This window comes from Bombina bombina, chromosome 2 (genome assembly GCF_027579735.1).
Source record: "Bombina bombina isolate aBomBom1 chromosome 2, aBomBom1.pri, whole genome shotgun sequence".
Taxonomy (NCBI): Eukaryota; Metazoa; Chordata; class Amphibia; order Anura; family Bombinatoridae; genus Bombina; species Bombina bombina.
Window position 1 is genome coordinate 847,712,717 of NC_069500.1, and position 20,182 is coordinate 847,732,898.

Here is a 20,182-nt window from a genome sequence, read left to right on the forward strand (position 1 = left end):
ATAGAACAAGCCACTGAGCTGTTGTTCGTTCCTGGTAGAGCGCTTCTCTCTTTGTATGCAAATTATTATGACCCTGGGGAAGTCTCCCTATGGGTGATGGGGGAAACCAGACGTGGACTCCTTGCCCAGTGTGCTTAGAGGAATGTGGCTGCACCTCACTGACGAGGCCCATAGGAGGCCGAAACGATCGTCTGGGGTTGTCATGTTCCTTGTTCAGAGGAGAATTGCCTGGTATTTCGGGGCTGGACTGACCGTAATTGGCGGGATCAGACTGATATACTGCAGGAAAGTTTTCTTCTGTGAAAAGCACACTGGTCTAAAAGAGGCTGCTTCCGGGTGGTAAATCGCCATAGAACAAGCCACTGAGCTGTTGTTCGTTCCTGGTAGAGCGCTTCTCTCTTTGTATGCAAATTATTATGACCCTGGGGAAGTCTCCCTATGGGTGATGGGGGAAACCAGACGTGGACTCCTTGCCCAGTGTGCTTAGAGGAATGTGGCTGCACCTCACTGACGAGGCCCATAGGAGGCCGAAACGATCGTCTGGGGTTGTCATGTTCCTTGTTCAGAGGAGAATTGCCTGGTATTTCGGGGCTGGACTGACCGTAATTGGCGGGATCAGACTGATATACTGCAGGAAAGTTTTCTTCTGTGAAAAGCACACTGGTCTAAAAGAGGCTGCTTCCGGGTGATAAATCGCCATAGAACAAGCCACTGAGCTGTTGTTCATTCCTGGTAGAGCGCTTCTCTCTTTGTATGCAAATTATTATGACCCTGGGGAAGTCTCCCTATGGGTGATGGGGGAAACCAGACGTGGACTCCTTGCCCAGTGTGCTTAGAGGAATGTGGCTGCACCTCACTGACGAGGCCCATAGGAGGCCGAAACGATCGTCTGGGGTTGTCATGTTCCTTGTTCAGAGGAGAATTGCCTGGTATTTCGGGGCTGGACTGACCGTAATTGGCGGGATCAGACTGATATACTGCAGGAAAGTTTTCTTCTGTGAAAAGCACACTGGTCTAAAAGAGGCTGCTTCCGGGTGGTAAATCGCCATAGAACAAGCCACTGAGCTGTTGTTCGTTCCTGGTAGAGCGCTTCTCTCTTTGTATGCAAATTATTATTAGGTTGGGGGTGTTTTTATTTTTGGGTGGCTTTTTGTTTTTATAGCGGTATTATGTGTAATTTTTATTATTTTGGATAATTTTTGTAATCTTACAGTTTATTATTTTTCGTAATTTTTGAGTTTTTATTTCTTGTAATGAATTTTTTTTAATTTTTTCGAAGTGTTAGGATTTTTTTAATTTGTAATTTAGTTTTTTTATTTTTCGTTCATTTTATTGTTTTAAAATAGTACTGTTAAGTTACTTTATAGTTTAAACTTAGGTTTATTTATTTCATAGGTAAGTTTTTATTTATTTAAAGATAGTGATATTGTAAATTTTATTTAAAATTAGGGGGTATTAAACCCTTAATGACAACTGACGTACCAGGTACGTCATGCATTAACAAGCAGTTAATGATAATGGACGTACCTGGTACGTCAGTTGTCTAACAGAGTGCTGGAAGTGATCACAACCACTTCCAGCAGCTCTGAGGGTATTGCAGTGATGCCTCGATATGGAGGCATCCTGCAATACCCCTTTACAAGCTTCCGATGCAGAGAGAGCCACTCTGTGGCCCTCTCTGCACTGGTAGCGATGGTGCCGATGGTGCCCTTTGACCGGGTGGGAGGAGGGAGCGTGTGCACGTGCACGCATTAGCCACACTGACACCAATGAAGTTAGGAAGGGGGAAAAAAAGTGAAATTTTTTTTTTTCCCATATAAAAGGATCTGGGAGGGGGAGGGGGTGGGGGTATTGTGGGGGGGCTGCTACACTACAAAAATAATTAAAAATAAAAGTTAAAAATAAAATTAAAATACTTTGGTTTGTGGGGCCAAACTGGGTACTGGCAGACAGCTGCCAGTACCCAAGATGGCGGCAATTAGGTAGGGGAGAGGGTTAGAGAGCTGGAGGGGGGGATCAGGGAGGTTGGTGCTAAGGAAGGGTTTCATCACAACTAAAATATTTTATTATTTTTATTTAAAAAAAAAAAAAAACTCTTTTATTTAGTACTGGCAGACTTTCTGCCAGTACTTAAGATGGCGGGAACAATTGTGGGGTGGGGGAGGGAAGAGAGCTGTTTGGGAGGGATCAGGGGGTGGGATGTGTCAGGTGGGAGGCTGATCTCTAAAATTAACCCTGCAAGATCCTTACAAGCTACCTAATTTAACCCCTTCACTGCTGGGCATAATTCACGTGTGGTGCGCAGCAGCATTTAGCGGCCTTCTAATTACCAAAAAGCAACGCCAAAGCCATATAAGTCTGCTATTTCTGAACAAAGGGGATCCCAGAGAAGCTTTTACAACAATTTCTGCCATAATAACACAAGCTGTTTGTAAATAATTTCAGTGAGAAACCTAAAATTGTGAAAAATTGTGAAAAATGTAAAGTTTTTTTTTTATTTGCTCGCATTTGGCGGTGAAATGGTGGCATAAAATATACCAAAATGGGCCTAGATCAATACTTGGGGTTGTCTACTACACTACACTAAAGCTAAAATTAACACTACAAGCTCCCTACAAGCTCCCTAATTAACCCCTTCACTCCTGGACATAAAACACGTGTGGTGCGCAGCGGCATTTAGCGGCCTTCTAATTACCAAAACGCAACCACAAAGCCATATAAGTCTGTTATTTCTGAAAAAGGGGATCCCAGAGAAGAATTTACAACCATTTGTGCCATAATTGCAGAAGCTGTTTATAAATAATTTCAGTGGGAAACCTAAAGTTTGTGACAAAATTTGTGAAAAAGTGAACTTTTTTTTTTTTTTAATCGCATTTGGCGGTGAAATGGTGGCATGAAATATACCAAAATGGGCCTAGATCAATACTTTGGGATGTCTTCTAAAACAAAATATATACATGTCAAGGGATATTCAGGTATTCCTGACAGATATCAGGGTTCCAAAGTAACTAGCGCTAATTTTGAAAAAAAGTGGTTTGGAAATAGTAAAGTGCTACTTGTATTTATTGCCCCATAAATTGCAAAAAAAGCAAAGAACGTGCAAACATTGGGTATTTCTAAACTCAGGACAAAATTTATAAACTATTTAGCATCAGTGTTTTTTGGTGATTGTAGATGTGTAACAGATTTTGGGGGTCAAAGTTAGAAAAAGTGTGTGTTTTTCCATTTTTTCCTCATATTTTATCATTTTTTTTTAGTAAATTATAAGATATGATGAAAATAATGGTATCTTTAGAAAGTCCATTTAATGGCGAGAAAAACGGTATATAATATGTGTGGGTACAGTAAACGAGTAAGAGGAAAATTACAGCTAAACGCAAACACTGCAGAAATGTAAAAATAGCCATTGTCATTAATGGTAAGAAAATTGAAAAATGGTCCGGTCATTAAGGGGTTAAGTTTAGGTGTTAATAGTTTAATTTAGTGTGCTGCAATATGGGGGGCCGGCAGTTTAGGGATTAATAGATTTAGTTTAGAAGTTGCAATGGGGGGTGACGTATTAGGGGTTAATATGTTTAATAAAGTATTTGGGTTTAATAGGATTATTTAGTGTTGGCTATGTGGGTGGGTGGCCGATTAGGTGTTAATAAGTTTAATATAGTATTTGCGATGCGGGAGGGTGGTGGTTTAGTGATTAATAGGTAGTTTATGGGTGTTAGTGTACTTTGTAACATTTTAGTTATGAGTTTTGTGAAACATTTTTGTTTTGCAAAATCCACAACTTACTGGTCTCAGATCGCGGTATGGATCAGGGTAGTATAGACTATAACGCTAGCATTTTAGCTCGATCACACAACCTGTAATACAGCGTTATATAAATTCCACACTCAAACACCATTTTTTGAGTGTGGAATGGATAGTTTTGTTACAGGCTAAAATGCTTAAGGTATAGCTATACTGTCACGACTTGTAATACGGGAGAACTGCCACTCCACGTGCAATGGCCAATTTTGCAGAGGTATAGCCTTACCGCACCATACTGCAAAACTTGTCTTTTAGGTGTAAGAGTGTGCTTCAAAGGACAGCTATAAATGTTACATAAAATCAAACAAAAAGTAAATATTTATGCCAAATATTTTTTTATTTATAACACATCTGTTTTAGTAATATGCAAAATGAATTTAATATCAATAAAAAGTTAAAAACATTCAATATATATGAATCATACTTCTGCTCATTCACACTGTGGGCTAGATTTAACAAGTGTCAAGCGGACATGATTCGCTATAGCATACGCTTTATCATTACATAAGCATTTCACCAGAAATACTTATGCAATGTTGCCCCCTGCTCACTGGCGACAAATTGGCCGCTAGCAGGGACTATCAATCATCCCGGTCGTATCGGGATGAATTCAATCCTCCAACATTTAGATGGTGGAGCGGTTAAGAAGCAGCGGTCTTATGACCGCTGCTCTTAGCTTTCATTTTAGGCTCACCCGGAAATGACGGGGGCCTCCAAAGCAGCATCCGCTGCATATTAAATGGAGCCCAAAAAGTTTCAATGATGACTTGAAAGTGCTGTGCCTACTATTTCTAGAGGTGCGAAGGAGCTTATTTGTCAAACCCATCTCAGGTTCTCACCCCTCTCCTGTATTTTCTGCCCCTTTTTTTATGCCTTAAGAAAAAACTAAACAAATGGCACTAATATACATGTAAACATCTTGTTAAGGTCCAATTTCAGCCCCATTTCCATTTGTCCTCTCAGTATGCCGCTGATGGCACGAATGACCCAATATTTGTCTAATTCTCACCCCATTTAAGGTAGTTAGCTCTCTACATGATATATAAAAAAAATACCAAGTTTCAAACAAATCTGTGCACATACAGTATATAATCACAAAAAATGTAATTGTTAATTTTATTGGATTATAAACTCAAACCCCTGTTTGTTTGTTTGTTTTTTAATGTCTTGGCAGTGTGTGTGTACTGAGTGACATAAGGTGGGCTGCCAAGTACTCCACGCTGGTTGTAGTTGGTTTCAGCATTCGTTTGGACAATGTTGCTGTAATTTGAGCCACTTGCTACAGCATATGCGGCTACATTTGGTGCCTCCGGTCCGCACCTTGGATACCTGGATACTTGAGACTCTAAAGGAAGATCCTTGCACACCAGGACGTATCGCTTGTGAACACAGTGGGGACACTTATTTATCTATTCGTCCTTCCTTACCTCATATGATTGAGGGCTCATATTGTGAATAGGGATTACCCTAGGGGAGGTTTTATATGTTTAATATATTTTATTAAAATTGAGCTGCACTATGAGAGTAGTTTTTGTGCGCTTGTCTTTCTACATCTATATATATTGGCTGCTGTTGTTACATTCAGTTGCAGACATGTAACTGAATGTTCATGTTTTTACTTGCAAAGGATTTTAAAACATTTTCTCTCTTCCTAATAATGTTTTTTTTTTTTTTTTGGTCTGGAGATGCGGATTAGCAGAGTGTGTTTATATATACAGTATATATATATATATACAGTATATATATATATATATATATGTGTGTGTTTTCAGTGTTCCTAGCATGGAGAAATGTTTCTCTTGGTTGTTATGGCGATTGACATGTGGAGCTCCAATGTGGTGTGGACAAGGAATGTGCAAGGTCTCTAGATTATGATGTCACTACACAATATACATTGTTTCTCATACATTTTGACAATGCATGCTAACTGTGTATGATGACATCACAAAACCACAATATGTATAACTAAACTGTTCTTTATTCTTCCACTCATACTTCACTAGAGTTGTTGCTGAGCTACAGAGAATGATGACAGACACAACGACCAGCAGTGTTGGAAGTTACCACAGATGGTGCATGCTGCTTTGCTGCAATGTCTCCAATGAATCTTCAGAGGATGCCTTCAAAGAACCATCAGAAGAGCATCCATTCATAGGAAAATACCATCTCCTTAAAACACTTGGAAAAGGCGGCTATGCTGAGGTGAAATTAGCGAAGCATAACAAGACTGGCAGAGAAGTTGCAATTAAAATAATAAAGAAACAACAGATGGACTCTGTTCATATTCAAAAGCTTTTCCAGGAAGTTAAAATTATGAAGCGGCTAGATCACCCTCATATAATTAAATTGTATAAGGTGATTGACACCAGGACCACTCTTTATCTTGTTCTGGAATATGCAAGTGGAGGGGATCTTTTCCATTACTTAGTAGAACATGGACGCATTAAAGAGGACAAAGCGCGTGTTCTCTTCCATCAGCTGTTGGAAGCAACAAATCACTGTCATCAAAAATGCATTGTTCACAGAGACATAAAGCCTGAGAACATCCTATTTGACTCTGAAGGGAACATTAAGCTTTCAGACTTTGGATTAAGTGATACATTCAGTCTAGGGAAAAGGATGAATAAATTCCCTGGTACAGCAACGCACATACCACCAGAATTTTATCAACATAAAGAGTACATTGGGCCAGAAGTGGACATCTGGGCCCTTGGTGTGGTTCTGTACCAAATGGTCACTTGTTCCCTACCGTTTTATAGCCCAAAACTGGCAACATTGCGAGAGCTTATTCTTCAGGGCCACTATGAAGTTCCATCCTATGTATCTATCGAATGTAAGACCCTTCTGAGCAAACTCCTGGTTGAAGACCCCAACTTGAGACGTTTGATTGAGCCAATCAAGAAGGATCGATGGATAAGCGTAGGACCTCAGGTGGATCCTGAAACAACAGATGGCCCCTCCACAACCAACATTGAAAAAGATGATGAAATAAGATCTAATGTGTTGACAAGTCCATCTATTCAGGATCCCAAAAGAACAGAGAGCAACTCAACAGAGAATAGTGAAAAGCCCATATGCAGAAAAAAGAGAGCTAGATCAATCTCATCTCTGGGCGGAGAACTTGACGACTATGTGATATGGAGTTCTGAGCTGCCCCCTTTGAAAAAATTGAAATTGGATAACAGTGATAACCATGATAGTGATAATGACATTTTTGTCACTGCCAAATCAAGGCCATCATCTCCTGATTCTGAAGCCCCATGTGCTGAAAAACATCAGGAGCCTTCCATGCCTTCAACCCCTCTAGAGGACAGAGCTGAAAACCATACAGCTGGAGAAAATGGAAGGAGCAGATGGCGCCGCTTATGGCATCGAGTTATGGGACTTTTTTGCTGCTGCTGCACCAAATAGGACTTTTACCGGATATGACTTTTCTACTGGATTTGACCTTTTTACTGGATTTGACCTTTTTTATCGGATTTGACTTTTTCACCGGATAGGACATTTTTAACTGGATATGACTTTAAAATATTAATAAAATAAAGTTTTAATTCAATTAAAATAAATATCTTGTATTTTTCCTTAATTATTTATTTCACTTGCAAACATGACACTTAGTACACTATTTATATTTTTAATATTAATAAATAATTTGATGGCAGATAAGAACCACAGGCTCAACAATTAATTTGTGGGAGAGCATACCCCAGGTATTCTTGAAGTCCCCAGAGACATACCACCTCTAATGGAAACTACCTATGAAGAAGTGCTTCAGCAAATTACAAATTTGATTAGTATTGTACATGAATGAAAGAGTGTTGATAAATTCAGATTACCATACATTAATGATTATGTATATAACTTTCCATTGAGTTATTCCACCTTTTTAAAGGACACTAGAAAATTTTGTTTGTTTAATAAGGGCAATGTAAACATGTGTTATTGTTCATTCTTCTAGCGTAGAAATGAGTTATAAGGAATATTGAAACTTTACAAGTTGCATGCTATAATGTGTAAAACTTTATTGATGCTTCATCTTTCTTTAGAGTATAGCTATGAAATTGTATTTGTTTTAAATTAATTTAAAATTTTATTGAGATTTTCACATACATTACAAAACAGGGATGGAGTGTACCCTTATATTTTCTCACAGACTGATGTAACAAAGGGAAGAGCAGATATATCTTCATAAGTAAACACCAACTTTTAAGATGCTTCAGTTACAAATCTCATCAAACATGGTGAATCTCTAAAAATGCCTGTCAAAGGGACCTCAGTGTTCTGAAAGTTTGTAATTGTATCCGCTATTAATTAGCTATTAAAGGTATCACCTGTAGATCATTTGTGTCCGTTAGTGAGTACATGTTTCTGTGTGTCTGAATATTTCTGTGTGTCTGTAAGGGTGTGGGTGTCTTTGAATGTTTTTGTTTGTTTGTGCCTGACTGCTTCTGCAGACTTTTCAAGTATCCACAAATTAAACTTTTATCGGGTTTATAAGTGTGTTTATTTGGCTTTGATACTAGCCAGTGCCTCACCAGCCACTGATCCTACTGCATGTCTCTGATTTGTGTGTCTGTGTGTTCCAATGTGTGTCTGTGGTTATACATCTGTTTGTAGGTGATTTGTGTGTGTATGTGTGCTCTAATGTGTATATGTGGTTATGCACACATTGTTTGTAGGTGGCCTGTATGTGTGTTCAAATGTGTGTCTGTGGTTATGCATCTCTGTGTTTGTAGGTGATATGTGTATTCTAATGTGTGTCTGTGGTTAAGCCTGCTGTGTTTGTAGGTGGTTTGTATGTGTGTTCTAATGTGTGCCTGTGGTTAGTAATATGGTGTTTGTAGGTGGTCTGTATGTGTATGTGTGTTCTAATGTGTGTCTGTGGTTATGCATCTCTGTGTTTGTAGGTGATTTGTGTGTGTATGTGTGTTCTAATGTGTGTCTGTGGTTAAGCCTGCTGTGTTTGTAGGTGGTCTGTATGTGTGTTCTAATGTGTGCATGTGGTTATGCACGAAGTGTTTTAGGTGGTATGTGTGTATGTGTGTTCTAATGTGTATATGTGTTTATGCATATCTGTGTTTGTAGGTGGTCTGTGTATGTATGTGTGTTTTAATGAGTATCTGTGGTTATGCATCTGTGTTTATAATTGATTTGTGTTCTAATGTGTGTCTGTGGTTATGCATCTGTGTTTGTAGGTGGTCTGTGTGTGTATGTGTGTTCTAATGTGTATCTTTGGTTATGCATCTGTTTGTAGGTGATCTGTGTTTGTATGTGTGTTCTAATGTGTGTCTGTGGTAATGCATGTCTGTGTTGTAGGTGGTCTGTGCATGTATGTGTGTTCAAATATGTATCTGTGGTGATGCATGTGTGTTTGTAGGTGATCTGTGTTTGTATGTGTGTTCTAATGTGTGTCTGTGGTAATGCATGTTTGTAGGTGATTTGTGTGTTTATGTGTGTTCTAATGTGTATCTGTGGTTATGCATCTGTGTTTGTAAATGATTTGTGTGTGTATGTATCTGTGGTGATGCATGTGTGTTTGTAGGTGATCTGTGTTTGTATGTGTGTTCTAATGTGTGTCTGTGGTAATGCATGTCTGTGTTGTAGGTGGTCTGTGCATGTATGTGTGTTCAAATATGTATCTGTGGTAATGCATGTGTGTTTTTAGGTGGTCTGTGTGTTCTAATGTGTATCTGTGGTTAAGCATCTCTGCGTTTGTAGGTGATCTCTGTGTGTATGTGTGTTCTAATGTGTGTCTGTGGTTATGCATGTCTGTGTTTGTAGGTGGTCAGTATGTGTATGTGTGTTCTAATGTGTATCTGTTATGCACATGGTGTTTGTAGGTGGTCTGTGTGTGTATGTGTGTTCTAATGTGTATCTGTGGTTATGCATGCAGTGTTTGTATATGGTCTGTGTGTGTATGTGTGTTCTAATGCGTGTCTGTGGTTATGTATGTCTGGGTTTGTAGGTGGTCTGTATGTGTGTTCTTATATGTATCTGTGGTTACGCATGTCTGTGTTTGTAGGTGGTCTGTGTTTGTATGTGTGTTCTAATGTGTTTCTGTGGTAATCCATGTCTGTGTTTTAGGTGGTCTGTGTATGTATGTGTGTTCTAATGTGTGTCTGTGTTTGTAGGTGGTCTCTGTGTATGTTTGTTCTAATGTGTATCTTTGGTTATGCATCTGTGTTTGTAGGGGATTTGTGTGTGCATGTGTGTTCTAATGTTATCTGTGGTTATGCATCTGTGTTTGTAGGTGATTTGTGTGTGTGTATGTGTGTTCTAATGTGTATCTGTGGTTATGCACGCAGTGTTTGTAGGTGGTCTGTGTGCGTATGTGTGTTCTAATGTGTATCTGTGGTTATGCATGTCTGTTTGTAGATGGTCTGCCCGCGGTGTTTGCAGGTGGTCTGTATGTGTGTTCAAATGTGTGTCTGTGGTTATGCACGCAGTGTTTTAGGTGGTCTGTGTTATGTATGTTCTAATGTGTATCTGTGTTTATGCATTTCTGTGTTTGTAGGTGGTCTGTGTGTGTATGTGTGTTCCAATGTGTGTCTGTGGTTATGCATCTCTATTTGTAGGTGGTCTGTGTGTGTATGTGTGTTCTAATGTGTATCTGTGGTTATGCATGTCTGTTTGTAGATGGTCTGCGTATGTATGTGTGTTCTAATGTGTATCTGATGTTTGGACACACTGTATTTGTAGGTGGTCTGTGTGTATGTGTGTTCTAATGTGTATCTGTGGTTTACGCACACAGTGTTTGTAGGTGGTCTGTGCGTGTATGTGTGTTCTAATATGTGTCTGTGGTTATATATGTCTGTGTTTGTAGGTGGTCTGTGTGTGTATGTGTGTTCTAATGTGTATCTGTGGTTATGCATGTCTGTGTTTGTAGGTAGTATGTGCGTTTATGTGTGTGTTCTAATATGTATCTGTGGTGATGCATGTGTGTTTTAGGTGGTATGTGTGTGTGTATTTGTGTTCTAATGTGTATCTATGGTTATGCATCTCTGTAGGTGATCTGTGTGTGCCTGTGTGTTCTAATGTGTGTCTGTAGTTATGCATGCTTGTGTTGTAGGTGCTCTTGCATGTATGTGTGTTCAAATATGTATCTGTGGTGATGTATGTGTGTTTCGGTGGTCTGTGTGTGCATGTGTGTTCTATTGTGTGTCTGTGTTTGTAGGTGGTCTCTGTGTATGTGTGCTCTAATGTGTATCTGTGGTTATGCATCTCTGTGTTTGTAGGTGGTCTGTGTCTGTATGTGTGTTCTAATGTGTGTCTGTGGTAATGCATGTCTGTTTGTAGGTAGTCTGTGCGTGTATGTATGTTCAAATATGTATCTGTGTTGATGCATGTGTGTTTTTAGGTGGTCTGTTTGTGTATGTGTGTTCTAATGTGTGTCTGTGGTTATGCATCTCTGTGTTTGTAGGTGGTCTGTGTGTGTATGCGTGTTCTAATGTGTGTCTGTGGTTATGCATCCCTGAGTTTGTAGGTGATCTGTGTTTGTATGTGTGTTCTAATGTGTGTCTGTGTTAATGCATGCCTGTGTTTGTAGGTGGTCTCTGCGTGTATGTGTGTTCAAATATGTATCTGTGGTTATGCATGTGTGTTTTTAGGTGGTCTCTGTGTGTATGTGTTTTCTAATGTGTATCTGTGGTTATGCATGTCTGTGTTTGTAGATGGTCTGTGTGTCTATGTGTGTTCTAATGTGTATCTGTGGTTATCTGTGTGTGTATGTGTGTTCTAATGTGTGTCTGTGGTTATGCATGTCTGTGTGTGGTCTGTGTGTTCTAATGTATAGCTGTGGTTATCCATGTCTGTGTTTGTAGGTGCAGGGGCTTAACTCAGGGGGTGACTAAGGTCACAGTTGCGACCGGGCCCAGCCTTCTTGAGGGCCCCTCAGTGCAGGCTGTTAGGTAAATGAAGGAATGGAGAGGGGCAGGGCCGTGCTAAGTTATATGCGGTGAACACAGCAGTAAGTGATCTGTGCTGCAGCAGTAGGGATAGAGTAGGTGTATATCACAATATTTATTATTGTACATTTGAAGTGGTGCTTTTACACCTTACACATCTGCCCTATCCTCTCTAAAAGTCTGTGCAGCACAGTGAGCGCGGACTTTTACAGAGAAGACGGCAGATGTGTAAGGAGCAGTGTTGAGAAGCTGCTGCTTTGAATTAGGAGAGGGCACACAGAGAGTGCAGATGAGCTGTCAGGACCCGACCGCAGTAAACGGTAGGCCGCTTCTTTCCCCCCTGATACTGGACATATGCAGAATATTTATAGCGCAGTAGAAATGTTCTGCACGTGGCTGGGAGAGGTGCTAGAGTTATTGCAGCACTGCTCCCAGTTCAGCCCTGCCCTTACCGAGCCTCTGCTGTGTGTGCTACAAATCTTCCTAGCCTGTCACTGAAGTATAGCGGGGGCTGGACTTCCAACGCTGAATTCAGCTACACTGTGAGAAGTCTGCTATTCACCAGACTATCAGGTCATGCTTCTTTTTAAAACCTATCGGCTAGATTGCGAGTCTTGCGTTAGCCTTAAAAAGCAGCGTTGAGAGGTCCAATCGCTGCTTTTTAATGCCCGCTGATATTACGAGTCTTGCAGGTACAGGTGTACCCCTCACTTTTTTGGCCTGACTCTAAAATACCGCAAATCCACTTACGTCAATTGCGTATCCTATTTTTTCAATGGGATTTTCCTAACGCCGGTATTACGAGTCTTCCAAAAAGTGAGCGGTACCCCCTCTCCTGTCAAGACTCCTATCACATTTAAAAGTCAATAGTTAAGAGTTTTATGGGCTAACGCTGTAGCATAAAACTCTTAACTAAAGTGCTAAAAAGTACACTAACACCCATAAACTACCCATTAACCCCTAAACTGAGGCCCCCCCCACATCACAAACACTATAATAAAATGTAACCCCTAATCTGCCGAACCGGACATTGCCGCCACTATAATAAATATATTAACCCCTAAACCACCGCACTCCCGTCTCGCAAACACTATAATAAAATTATTAACCCCTAATCTGCCGCCCCTAATATCGCCGACACCTACCTACATTTATTAACCCCTAATATGCCGCCCACAACGTCGCCGCCACTATATTAAATTAATTAACCCCTAAATCTAGGTCTAACCCTAACAAGCCCCTAACTTAAATATAATTTAAATAAACCAAAATAAAATTACTATTATTAACTAAATTATTCCTATTTAAAACTAAATACTTACCTGTAAAATAAACCCTAAGCTAGTTACAATATAACTAATAGTTACATTGTATCTAGCTTAGGTTTTATTTTTATTTTACAAGCAACTTTGTATTTATTTTAACTAGGTACAATAGTTATTAAATAGTTATTAACTATTTAATAACTTCCTAGTTAAAATAAAGACAAATTTTCCTGTAAAATAAAACCTAACCTAAGTTACAATTACACCTAACACTACACTATAATTAAATTAATTGCCTAAATTAAATTAATTACAATTAAATAAAATAAAGTACAAAAACAAACAAACACTAAATTACAGAAAATAATAAAATAATTACAAGTTTTTAAACTAATTACACCTAATCTAATCCCCCTAATAAAATAAAAAAGCCCCCCAAAATAATAAAAAGCCCTACCCTACACCAAATTACAAATAGCCCTTAAAAGGGCTTTTTGCGGGGCATTGCCCCAAAGTAATCAGCTCTTTTACCTGTAAAAAAAAAGTACAATACCCCCAACATTAAAACCCACCACCCACATACCCAACCCTAAAATCCACACAATACCCCCTTAATAAAACCTATCACTAACCCCTTGAAGATCACCCTACCGTGAGAAGTCTTCACCCAACCAGGCCGAAGTCCTCAACGAAGCTGGGCGAAGTGGTCCTCCAGACATTCAGACGTCTTCATCGAAGCCGGGCAGAAGAGGTCCTCCAGAGGGGCAGAAGTCTTCATCCAGACGGCATCTTCTATCTTCATCCATCCGACACAGAGCGGGTCCATCTTCAAGCCATCCGACGCAGAGCATATTCTTCTTTCAACGTCTTCTTACTAAATGAAGGTTCCATTAAATGATGTCATCCAAGATGGCGTCCCTTGAATTCCGATTGAAGTTCAATCCTATTGGCTGATCCAATCAGCCAATAGGATGCAAGCTCAATCTTTTTTGCTGATTGCATCAGCCAGTAGGATTTTTCCTACCTTAATTCCGATTGGCTGATAGAATTCGATTAGCCAATCAGAATTCAAGGGGCGCCATCTTGGATGACGTCATTTAAAGGAACCGTCATTTAGTAAGAAGACGTCGAAAGAAGAGGATGCTCCGCATCGGATGGCTTGAAGATGGACCCGCTCCACGCCGGATGGATGAAGATAGAAGATGCCGTCTGGAGGACCTCTTCTGCCCGGCTTCGATGAAGACTTCTGCCCATCTGGAGGACCACTTCGCCCGGCTTCGTTGAGGACTTCGGCCCAGTTGGGTGAAGACTTCTCAAGGTAGGGTGATCTTCAAGGGGTTAGTGTTAGGTTTTATTAAGGGGGTATTGGGTAGGTTTTAGAGTAGGGTTGGGTATATGGGTGGTTTTAATGTTGGGGGGTATTGTACTTTTTTTTTACAGGTAAAAGAGCTGATTACTTTGGGGCAATGCCCTGCAAAAAACCCTTTTAAGGGCTATTTGTAATTCAGTATAGGGTAGGGATTTTTATTATTTTGGAGGGCTTTTTAATTTTATTAGGGGGATTAGATTAGGTGTAATTAGTTTAAAAACTTGTAGTTATTTTATTATGTTCTGTAATTTAGTGGGTTTTTTTGTACTTTAGTTTATTTTATTGTAATTAATTTAATTTAGGCAATTTATTTAATTATAGTGTAGTGTTAGGTGTAATTGTAACTTAGGTTAGAATTTATTTTACAGGTAAATTTGTCTTTATTTTAACTAGGTAGTTATTAAATAGTTAATAACTATTTAATAACTATTGTACCTAGTTAAAATAAATACAAATTTGCCTGTAAAATAAATATAAATGCTAAGCTAGCTACAATGTAACTATTAGTTATATTGTAGCAAGCTTAGGGTTTATTTTATAGGTAAGAATTTAATTTTAAATACGAATAATGTAGTTAATTGTAGTAATTTTATTTAGATTTATTTAAATTATATTTAAGTTAGGGGGTGTTAGGGTTAATAACTTTATTATAGTGGCGGCGACGTTGGGGGCGGCAGATTAGGTGTTAATAAGTGTAGGTAGGTTACGGCGACATTTGGGTCAGCAGATTATTGGTCAATAAATAAAATGTAGGTGTCGGCGATGTTGGGGGCAGTAGATTAGGGGTTAATAACTATAATGTAAGTGGTGGCGGTGTCCGGAGCGGCAGATTAGGGGTTAATAATATAATGCAGGGGGCAACAGATTAGGGGTTAATAAATGTAAGATTAGGGGTGTTTAGACTGGAGGTTCATGTTAGGGTGTTAGGTGTAGACATAACTTTTATTTTCCCATAGGAATCAATGGGGCTGCGTTAGGAGCTGAACGCTGCTTTTTTGCAGGTGTTAGGTTTTTTTTCAGCTGGCTCTCCCCCATTGATTCCTATGGGGAAATCGTGCACAAGCACGTTTAGCCAGCTCACCGCTACCGTAAGCAGCGCTGGTATTAGAGGGAGATGTGGAGCTAAATTTTGCTCTCCGCTCACTTTTCGGCCGCTAACGCCGGGCTTGTAAAAACCTGTAATACCAGTGTTGTTTGTAGGTGGGCGGTGACTGAAAACTGCTCATTAGTAGTGATATTGCGAATAGTTCGCCGGCGAATAGTTCCCGGCGAACATAGCATGTTCGCGTTCGCCGATGCGGGCGAACATATGCGATGTTCGATCCGCCCCCTATTCATCATCATTGAGTAAACTTTGACCCTGTATCTCACAGTCTGCAGACACATTCCAGCCAATCAGCAGCAGACCCTCCCCCTCAGACCCTCCCAGCTCCTGAACAGCAGCCATTTTAGATTCATTCGGAAGCTGCATTGTTAATGAGAGGAGGGACAGTGTAGCTGCTGGTGATTTAATAGGGAAATTGATAGCTAGGCTAGTGTATTCAGTGCCACGACATTCCTTAAGGACTCATCTGATCTCTACTGTAAGCACAGCACCCCAAAAATCCCTTTTTAGGGCTAGAACATCATTTTTTTTCCTGTGTAATCTAATTGCAGTTGCCTGCCTGCCAAGCCACTTGCCCAGTGCCACCACTCATATCTGGTGTAACATTAGTGTAAATTTAAGAAAAAAAAACTTTTTTGACTGTGAAACATCAGTCTGCTAGTGTAATCTAATTGCAGTTGCCTGCCTGCCAGCGTGTGTGCCAGGCTCAATTGCCCAGTGCCACCACTCATATCTGGTGTAACAGTAGTGTAAATTTAAAAAAAAACTTTTTTGACTGTGAAACATCAGTCTGCTAGTGTAATCTAATTGCAGTTGCCTGCCTGCCAGCATGTGTGCCAGGCCCACTTGCCCAGTGCCACCACTCATATCTGGTGTAACAGTAGTGTAAATTTAAAAAAAAAAAAAAACTTTTTTGACTGTGAAACATCAGTCTGCTAGTGTAATCTAATTGCAGTTGCCTGCCTGCCAGTGTGTGTGCCAGGCCCATTTGCCCAGTGCCACCACTCATATCTGGTGTAACAGTAGTGTAAATTTAAAAAAAAAAAACTTTTTTGACTGTGAAACATCAGTCTGCTAGTGTAATCTAATTGCAATTGCCTGCCAGCGTGTGTGCCAGGCTCACAGCGTATACTGTGCCCACTTGCCCAGTGCCCCCACTCATATCTGGTGTAACAGTAGTGTAAATAAAAAAAAAAACTTTAACTGTGAAACATCAGTCTGCTTGTGTAATCTAGATGCCTGCCAGCGTGTGTGCCAGGCCCACTTGCCCAGTGCCACCACTCATATCTGGTGTAACAGTAGTGTAAATTTAAAAAAAAAAAAACTTTTTCGACTGTGAAACATCAGTCTGCTAGTGTAATCTAATTGCAGTTGCCTTCCTGCCAGCATGTGTGCCAGGTTCACAGCGTATACTGTGCCCACTTGCCCAGTACCCCACTCATATCGGGTGTAACAGTAGTGTAAATTTAAAAAAAAAACTAACTTTTTTGACTTTGAAACATCAGTCTGCTAGTGTAATCTAATTGCAGTTGCCTGCCTGCCAGCGTGTGTGCCAGGCCCACTTGCACAGTGCCACCACTCATATCTGGTGTAACAGTAGTGTAAATTTAAAAAAAACTAACTTTTTTGACTGTGAAACATCAGTCTACTAGTGTAATCTAATTGCAGTTGCCTGCCTACCAGCGTGTGTGCCAGGCTCACAGCGTATACTTTGCCCACTTGCCCAGTGCTCCCACTCATATCTGGTTTAACAGTAGTGTAAATTTAAAAAAAACTAACTTTTTTGACTGTGAAACATCAGTCAACTAGTGTAATCTAATTGCAGTTGCCTGCCTGCCAGCGTGTGTGCCAGGCTCACAGCGTATACTGTGCCCACTTGCCCAGTGCTCCCACTCATATCGGGTGTAACAGTAGTGTAAATTTAAAAAAAAAAAAAACTTTTTTGACTTTGAAACATCAGTCTGCTTTTTTGTGTCAGGCTCACAGCCTATACTGTGCCCACTTGCCCAGTGCCACCACTCATATCTTGTTTAATAGTAGTGTAAGTGTACATTTAAAAACAAAAAAAACTTTTTGGACTGTGATATCTAAGTCTGCTTTTTTGTTTCAGGCTCACAGCTTATACTGGGCCCACTTGCCCAGTGCCACCACTCATAGCTTGTTTAATAGTAGTGTAAGTGTACATTTAAAAAATGAAAACTTTTTGGACTGTGAAACATCAGTCTGCTTTTTTGTGTCAGGCTCACAACGTATACTGTGCCCACTTGCCCAGTGCCACCACTCATATCTTGTTTAATAGTAGTGTAAGTGTACATTTAAAAAAAAAAGGACAGGCAGAGTCAGGCCACCCCGCAGGTGCCGTTGTGGTCGTGGTGCTGTGATTCCCTTGGCACTAGAATAATGCCCAGTGTTCAGAGGCCACGTCCCATGAAGTCGAAAAGTTCTGAGGAGGACATAGTTGACTTTATAACACAGGACACCCAATCTTCTATAGCTTCCGTTCCGAACCTTGACGCACCATCCTCCTCCAACTTATCTTCGGACACCTCTCAAGTTACCACTCGCCTGCCTGCCGCCACCACCAACACTAGCACCACAGCCACTTCACTTGATCTGTCAGAGGAGTTTTTTACACATCAGTTGGAAGAAATGAGTGATGTGCAACCATCATTGACAGAGGATGTAGATAACAGTGATATGTCTCAGTCAGGCAGCATTACAGACATGGACGTACGGTGTGATGATGATGATGTTGTACCCGCTGCTGCTTCCTTTGTTGATTTGTCAGATACAAGTGAAGCGGTTGATGATGACAATGCGTCCGTGGATGTCACGTGGGTGCCCGCTAGAAGAGAAGAAGAACAGGGGGAAAGTTCAGATGGGGAGACAGATGGAAGGAGGAGGAGACGAGTTGGAAGCAGGGGGAGGTCGTTGCAAGGAGCTAGTGGCACAGTCAGACAGCATGCATCGGCACCTGGGGTAAGCCAGAGAGCACGCCAATCAACACATGCTGTTGCCACCACCAGAATGCCGTCATCGCAGAGCTCAGCAGTGTGGCATTTTTTTGTGTGTCTGCCTTTGACAACAGCGATGCCATTTGCAACCTGTGCCAAAAGAAACGGAGTTGTGGGAAGTCCAACAACCACCTAGGTACAACTGCTTTGCGAAGGCACATGATCGCACATCACAAACGCCTATGGGATCAACACATGAGTAGAAGCAGCACACAAACTCAAAGCTGCCATCCTCCTCCTGGTCCAGCATCTTCAGCCACGTCAACCACTGCTGTCCTCCTTGCCCCCTCTCAACCATCCGCCACTCCGTCTCTCTTCCGGAGCAGTTCCTGCTCATCTGCCCACAGTCAGGTATCTGTCAAGGACATGTTTGAGCGTAAGAAGCCAATGTCCCAAAGTCACCCCCTTGCCCCGCGTCTGACAGCTGACTTATCTGAACTGTTAGCCCGCCAGCTTTTACCATACAAGCTGGTGGAGTCTGAGGTGTTCAAGAAATGTGTAGCTATTGGGACACCACAGTGGAAGGTACCCGGCCAAAATTTATTTGCACAAAAGGCAATCCCCAACCTGTACTCGATTGTGCGAAAGGAAGTAATGGCATGTCTGGCACACAGTGTTGGGGCAAGGGTCCATATGACAACTGGTCTGCAAAGCATGGTCAGGGCAGGTATATCACCTACACTGTGCATTGGGTAAACCTGCTTACGGCTGCCAAGCATGGAATGCGTGGCTCTGCAGAGGAGGAGTTGGTGACACCGTCACGACTTGCAGGCAGGCCTGCTGCAACCTCCTCTACTCCTCCTACTCCATCCTCTTCCATAACCTCCTCGGCTGAGTCCTCTTCTGCTGCTGCGTCTTGCTCCACATCAACGGCACCCCCCCAGCTCCGAAGGTACTATTCCACATCCCAGATACGGCAGTGTCACGCCGTCTTGGGGTTGACTTGCTTGAAGCAGAGAGTCACACCGGACCAGTACTCCTGTCCGCCCTGAACGCACAGGTGGATCAGTGGATGACTCTGCACAAACTGGAGATCGGCAAAGTGGTTTCTGACAAAGGAAGTAATTTGGTGGCGGCATTGAAATTGGGCAAGTTGACACATGTGCCATGTGTAATCTGATCGTACAACGCTTTGTGCATAAGTACCCAGGCTTACAGGACGTCCTGAAGCAGGCCAGGAAGGTGTGTGGCCATTTTAGGCGTTCCTACACAACCATGGTGCACTTTTCCGATATCCAGCAGCGAAACAACATGCCAGTGAGGCCCTTGATTTGCGACAGCCCGACACGTTGGAATTCAACACTCCTAATGTTCGACCGCCTGCTCCAACAAGAAAAAGCCGTTAACGAGTATTTGTATGACCGGGGTGCTAGGACAGCCTCTGCGGAGCTGGGAATTTTTTTGCCACGTTACTGGGCGCTCATGCGCAATGCCTGTAGGCTCATGCATCCTTTTGAGGAGGTGACAAACCTAGTGAGTCGCACCGAAGGCACCATCAGTGACATCATACCATTTGTTTTCTTCCTGGAGCGTGCCCTGCAAAGAGTGCCTGATCAGGCCGTAGATGAGCGTGAAGAGGAAGAGTTGTGGTCACCATCACCACCAGAAACAGCCTTATCAGCATCGCTTGCTGGACCAGCGGCAACGCTGGAAGAGGATTGTGAGGAAGAGGAGTCAGAGGAGGAATGTGGCTTTGAGGAGGAGGAGGAAGACCAACCACA

At 41.4% G+C, this 20,182-nt stretch overlaps 1 protein-coding gene across 1 annotated transcript; it reads left to right on the forward strand.

The window, feature by feature from the left end:
- Positions 1–5,832: 5,832 nt before the first annotated feature.
- Positions 5,833–7,215, forward strand: LOC128647333 (serine/threonine-protein kinase MARK2-like). The gene has a single exon (XM_053700118.1). It carries the CDS (start codon positions 5,833–5,835, stop codon positions 7,213–7,215), a length of 1,383 nt encoding a protein of 460 aa, XP_053556093.1.
- The last annotated feature ends 12,967 nt before the right edge of the window (positions 7,216–20,182 follow it).

Bases quoted from the DNA above. Each gene is read 5' to 3' on its own strand.
- LOC128647333 (XM_053700118.1), top strand. From the start codon at position 5,833: ATGACAGACACAACGACCAGCAGTGTTGGAAGTTACCACAGATGGTGC.